General features: G+C 37.0%; 1 protein-coding gene and 1 long non-coding RNA gene across 2 annotated transcripts; one reads left to right on the top strand and one right to left on the bottom strand.

Annotated features, from left to right (window-relative positions):
* Window positions 1-239: 239 nt before the first annotated feature.
* Window positions 240-1,066, bottom strand: LOC122305731. Its single transcript, XR_006241217.1, has 2 exons — window positions 749-1,066; window positions 240-575 (listed from the first exon to the last, which is right to left on the bottom strand). It is a non-coding gene; the product is annotated as an uncharacterized LOC122305731 (long non-coding RNA).
* An 853-nt stretch (window positions 1,067-1,919) lies between these two features.
* LOC122304894 (G-type lectin S-receptor-like serine/threonine-protein kinase CES101) lies at window positions 1,920-5,691 on the top strand. The gene is made up of 7 exons (XM_043117157.1): window positions 1,920-3,382; window positions 3,751-3,938; window positions 4,026-4,225; window positions 4,300-4,510; window positions 4,626-4,863; window positions 5,017-5,164; window positions 5,272-5,691. The coding sequence occupies exons 1-7, from the start codon at window positions 2,205-2,207 to the stop codon at window positions 5,578-5,580; spliced, it is 2,472 nt and encodes an 823-aa protein (XP_042973091.1). The 5' UTR covers window positions 1,920-2,204; the 3' UTR covers window positions 5,581-5,691.
* The last annotated feature ends 309 nt before the right edge of the window (window positions 5,692-6,000 follow it).

Below are 6,000 nucleotides of genomic sequence, written 5' to 3'. Positions count from 1 at the left end.
TGTCGCTTTATGTTTGTTCTCCTGTCGTGGTTCTTGTATCATTCGACCTAAACAAACAAAACACTATTGATCAGCTTCATTCTCTCTCTCTCTCTCTCTCTCTCTCTCTTCTTTGGTTGTTGGGGTTATTTCAAGGATGTTCGTACCGCAATTTTGTATTACATTATCACCTACGTTTCAAGCAGATTAAATTAATTTGACTTCTTACACAACACCAAGATTATAAATTAGTCACTAACTTTAAACAAAGTTTGGTCATATTGATATGGAAAGTTTCTCAAAACAATATATATATATATATAGAGGAAAATGAACAGTCAAATCACAGCTAGCAGTCCAGTATTAATTGACGCAAGATAATAAAGCTACCCGAAGCATCTCAAGAAATTAACAAGAAAATGGAAGAGATAGTTTTCGTCATCCAGCAAATCGTGGCGAACCAGTCTCTGCAGAATGATATTATTTCGAGGTATAAGATCGCTGTAGTACAGTAAAGTCGAGACTGAAACCGCAGGCTCACCTATGAGCGACGCCAGTAGCCTCAGCACTGACCTAAACATCAAAGGTGTGAGAGACTGCAACAACCAGACAGAGAGAAAGAGAGAAGCCAAGAGAGAATCAAAGTCTGAAAACATAAAATTCCAGAGACCCATGAATGCATACATATGTGAAGTCATGTTTTTGACAAATTAGCAATATTAATGGTTACAATATATGGAAGCCAAAGAGATTGGAGGCCGGTACGTACCATGGCCTTGATTGGAGATGAGGAGGAAGTGGAGGCAGAAGGTAAACTGGAAATGGATTCTTGAATCCAGAGAGAAAGAAAGCAAGCAAAGTGGAAATGGATTCTTGAATCGAGAGAGAGAGAGAGAGATTATTATTGTGTTGGAGGAGTTATCCCTGCTGACCACCTTCACCGGACATTCAGACCTACCCGTCCCTGTTTTTTACGAAGAACAATCGCCAACATACGTAACTCACGAAGTATGACATATGCCAGCCTTCGATTGCCTGATGTGAGTGAGTATTAAGGTTTTGTGTCAGTCAATCAAAGATTGACACGTTACCTCCCTCTTGTTTTCTAATGAAAAATTGATAGATGTGTCATGTACATAATTATAATTATAAGATTCTTCAAATATCAATTTTGTGAAAAAAAAAAAACCTCAGTCTTGAATTGTAAAAATATAAAAACTTGAGTACTAATTTTGCAATTAAAATTTAAACAAATGCAAATGAAGATGATTGTAAACTATTATCAGTAGGGAAATGATTTGTACACAAAGTAGAACTCGATAGTGTCATACCTTAGGCTCGAAAAATTAGAATTGAGGTTATGTATTTCAAGTTCAGTTAATAATAAATAATCATTTTTTTATATTTTTTTATTTAACTAAATAAATAAATAAAATAAAAGAAGTTCACATTTTACTTTTGCTTACTATAAAGATGTAAAAGTTTATATATATATATACATAGAATAATGCTAGTTTGAGAGTGTGCAAATGTCATATAGTCTTTTTGAAAAAAGTAAAGTATATTATTAAAAAATTAATTTCTTTTCATATAAATTTCATATATATTTATTTATTTATTGTTCAAAATTATTACACTGCACTGCCCTCACAAAAGAAAACTATCATTTCTCATATATTTAACATCTCATACAAGATTTGTTTGTTATTTTTATCAAGTCATTTTTCACGAGATTCGTGTAGGTAAACAAACATCCACAGGCAAGAGAGAAAAAGCCGAGACTAATTTGTTTGCATTCCTTCTAGAACCAGAGTACCACTTCACCAGCACTCTTCGAAGTTGAATAAAAATGCAGTCTTTGGAGGCTTGTGGGCAATCAGATTACGGAATTTGTTTGCATTTAAAAGAAAACATCGTTTGACGATCAATGTCACAGTGACTTTCAAACATGAGAGTGCAAAGGTCTACCTACCCTCATGTCATCAGTCCAAAATTTCAAACATACTTTGCTTTTTCTGTTTATTTTCAGCAAACCAAAGAAAAAAACTTGATCTTTTATTTTTTAAGGGAAGTCACTTTTAGCATGCCTCAATGCCCAATTTGCCTTATGAGTTACGACTAGCCCTTTTGTTTTGAAGTTCAAACAAGTTTCCATCCCAAGAAGAAAAACCTACTAAGTTTGAAGGAAATTTTTGTTACGAGATTGTTTGTGATAAAATTTGCTAATGGCTAAACTCGGAAGCCTCATGCTCTTCCTTTTCTCATGTCTCTGCATAGAATATCCTTACTCTTCTTGTCAAGAATATTTACTTACTTTAAAGCAAGGCCAACAGATCAGGGTTGGGGAGCGTCTACTTTCTGCAGCAGGTATCTTCAAATTAGGCTTCTTCAAGCCTGGCTCTTCAAGTTACTATTACTTAGGAATATGGTACAGCAAACTACCACATCATCCAGAATCAGTCTGGGTGGCAAACCCGGATGATCCGATCACTGATTCATCTGGGGTTCTTACCTTGGACGACCAAGGATTGTTGAAGATCACACGAAATGGAGGGCAGACAATTGTGATAAATCCCAACAAGGCAGTCTCAAGTAATGTGACTGCCACCCTCTTGGATTCTGGGAACTTAGTGATAGAAGAGGTAGATTCTAATGGCATTGCAGGGCGAGTATTGTGGGAAAGCTTTAATTATCCAACTAATACACTACTTCCTGGAATGAAACTAGGCATGAACCCAATGAGTGGATATAGTTGGGCACTCAATTCATGGTTAAGTGACCAAATTCCAGCACTAGGAGCTTTCAGGCTCGGTTTGGACCCTGGTAGTGCCAATCAATTGATCATCTGGAAGCGAGAGGATATATACTGGACTAGTGGAGTCTGGAATAATGGGCGCTTTCAGAATATGGCCCCTGATTCAAGAACATATGAATTTAGCTTTGTGTCAAATGATGATGAAAAGTACTTCTCGTATTCTGTCAAGGACAATTCTACTATTTCAAGGTGGGAGCTGAATTCTTGGGGGCAGATCTTGCAGTTCACTTTAGCTTCGGATGGTACTACATGGCAAAACACAACTACCAGTCCATGCAAATTCAATGTGAACCATCCAAATGCGGTTTGCATACAACAGAATCCCACAGAATGCAGAATTAGTTCCGAGTTGTTTGTGCCAGCAATAGGTTATTATCAGGAGCAGCAATTTATGTATTCTAATTCTAATTCCAGCTTGGCTCTCAGTGATTGTCACACTAGCTGCTGGAATAATTGCTCCTGCATTGCCTATGGAAGTCATTTTGACAATGGGACTGGATGTGAATTTTGGAGTAAGGGAGCAAGTTTCATCCGGAATCCGAACTTCAATGCTGTTTACATCTTATCGCAAGGAAATAGTACAGGCACGTATGACTTTGCTACAATTTACCTTCAATTGCTACTGAATCTCATATTGTGCATCTTCTGCAATTTTCTTTCTCCAATCGTTTTATTCCGTAGTTTTTAGCCATTCTATTGTCTGGTTTTGTTGGATGTTAAGTGGCCCTCTAAGAACTTGAGTGCCTAAATCTCATCAGTTACAGCAGTTGCAAAATCATGTGAACCATGTAACAAACAATAGCATATAAACATGGTGCACAATAAATGGTCTGATCTTGCATGCGTTGAATGATATCAAATGGTAGAAATGCATAACGGCTTTGTGTAATGATTTCAAACACTGCCTAAAACAAGATTATGACTGTCTTATCTGATATATAGACAATTTCCATCAGCAACTGGTCCAACAATCTTAGAGCTGATTTTTGTGATTGTGTATCAGAGGGTACACCTACAGGAGGCACAGAGAAAGATTCAGGGAGAAGTGTAAAGCATTTGTGGTGGATCGTTGTTATTGCACCTGCTCTAGCAATGCTATTTGCGGGTTACTTTTGCTACAAAAGAAGGATAAAGCAAAATAATGGTAAGTACGAGGTAATTCGCGGTTGACATATAATTTATCAGTTGCATGTATAGGTAACTCAAGTTTGTATATTTCTGCACTCATCAGTAGAAGGAGAAACAAGCCAAGAAAAGGCGTTAATCGAGTTAAGATCCCTGCCGCCCTATAGACTCAAGGATAAGATCAAAAGAGGCACAGACAAGGGCCAGAAGTTTCAGTTATATAGTTTTTCTGAAATTGCGGCTGTAACAGAAAGCTTCTCATTGTCCAACAAGCTAGGAGAGGGGGGTTTTGGACCAGTTTACAAGGTCAGCTATTGAAATTATTGAATCAAGCTTATATGAGACAGTTGTTCTCTAACATTGAGAAAATTGATGAATAGGGTGTGTTCCTAGATGGACAACATGTTGCGGTGAAAAGACTGGCAAGAAATTCAGGACAAGGGCTTGAGGAATTCATGAATGAGATTACATTAATAGCTGAACTTCAACATGTGAATCTCGTTACGCTCTTGGGTTGTTGCATTCACGAAGACGAGAAGATACTGATCTACGAATACATGCCCAATAAAAGCTTGGACTCCTTTATTTTCGGTTTGTTGATAAGTTTCTCTCATGCAAAATTGAGAATAGCCCCTGAATTTTCATTTACTTGGAGTATGATCATCACAGTGACCACTAACCACCTCTGCTTTTTACTTCATGACAGATCCCACCAAAAAGAAACTTTTGGATTGGAGAATGCGTACTGGAATTATTGAAGGGGTTGCACAAGGACTTCTTTATCTTCATAAGTATTCCAGATTGAAAATAATACATAGAGACTTAAAAGCAAGTAACATCTTACTTGGCAATGATATGAACCCTAAAATATCAGATTTTGGCATGGCTAGAATTTTTGGGGAGAATGAGTCCAGAGCAAATACAAAGAGGGTTGTTGGAACATAGTGAGTAAAGATTACATTTCGAAAGCCATAATAAATATGTAACATAATGGGCGCACGCACATATACACACACATATCATGATTTTGTGTATTTGCAAATATCTGGTTTTTGAAATTTGAATTCAATCTTTGAACTTTCTTTTTTCTAATACAGTGGCTATATGTCCCCCGAGTATGCCATGAATGGAATCTTCTCTGTCAAGTCTGACGTTTACAGTTTTGGAGTCCTATTGCTGGAGATTGTGAGTGGCAGGAAGAACATTGTCTTTTCGTCATCCGGTGTTCTTACCCTTATAGAACAAGTTAGAATTTGAATAAACCTTATACCTATTCCAGTCACAATTGAACAATTTACTTTTAAAATTATATTATGACTCACATTTTGCACAAATAATGAAAATAATTTCAGGCATGGGACTCGTGGAAGCAAGGTGATATTCTTGAGTTTATAGACCCATGTCTGGACTCCTCCTGTCCCAGAGGTGAAGTTTTCAGATACATCCATGTTGGTCTCCTATGCGTGCAGGAAAGTGCAGCAGATAGACCAACTATGTCAGATATCATCTCCATGTTCACTAATGAGGGCATGTTCCTACCTGAACCAAAACAACCCGCATATTCTATTGGCAGAAGTGAAGCAGGTTCAACATTACCTGATGGAAAGTTGGTTTTTAATTCGGTAAATTGTGTATCCATATCTGTAATGGAAGCAAGATAGAGGTACTGTTAGTTTTCTTGCATCCTACTGAAAAATTCAGGAACCTTAAAACTCTTTAGGCAGAAATTGTGTTACATGCAACCTAGTGATTTTTTCTATTCTCATTCTACACCCAAATGATGGTAATAAAAGCAATAATTACCTTTTCAATGGTTAAGAGCCAGGCCCTTCATTTTCTAAATCCTAGGCTTTTTTTCATCAGACTGAATCTGTTTCACTAGATAACACTTCCCTTTTTTAGAAAAAGAATTAGGTCTGAAAATGTCTATCTCTTGGTGTAATGATCTGTAGGTAATTTAAACTACAACTTATCTGCTACATGGACAGCATGCTCCCTCACACGTATAGCAATTACTTGAAAGAATTACCAGAACAGAAATTGAAACCTGCCCTTCTAAATTTGCCTGCAAAAGGTCCCCA

Source organism: Carya illinoinensis, chromosome 3 (genome assembly GCF_018687715.1).
Source record: "Carya illinoinensis cultivar Pawnee chromosome 3, C.illinoinensisPawnee_v1, whole genome shotgun sequence".
Lineage (NCBI taxonomy): Eukaryota > Viridiplantae > Streptophyta > Magnoliopsida > Fagales > Juglandaceae > Carya > Carya illinoinensis.
This window is presented reverse-complemented; position numbering and strand designations above follow the sequence as displayed.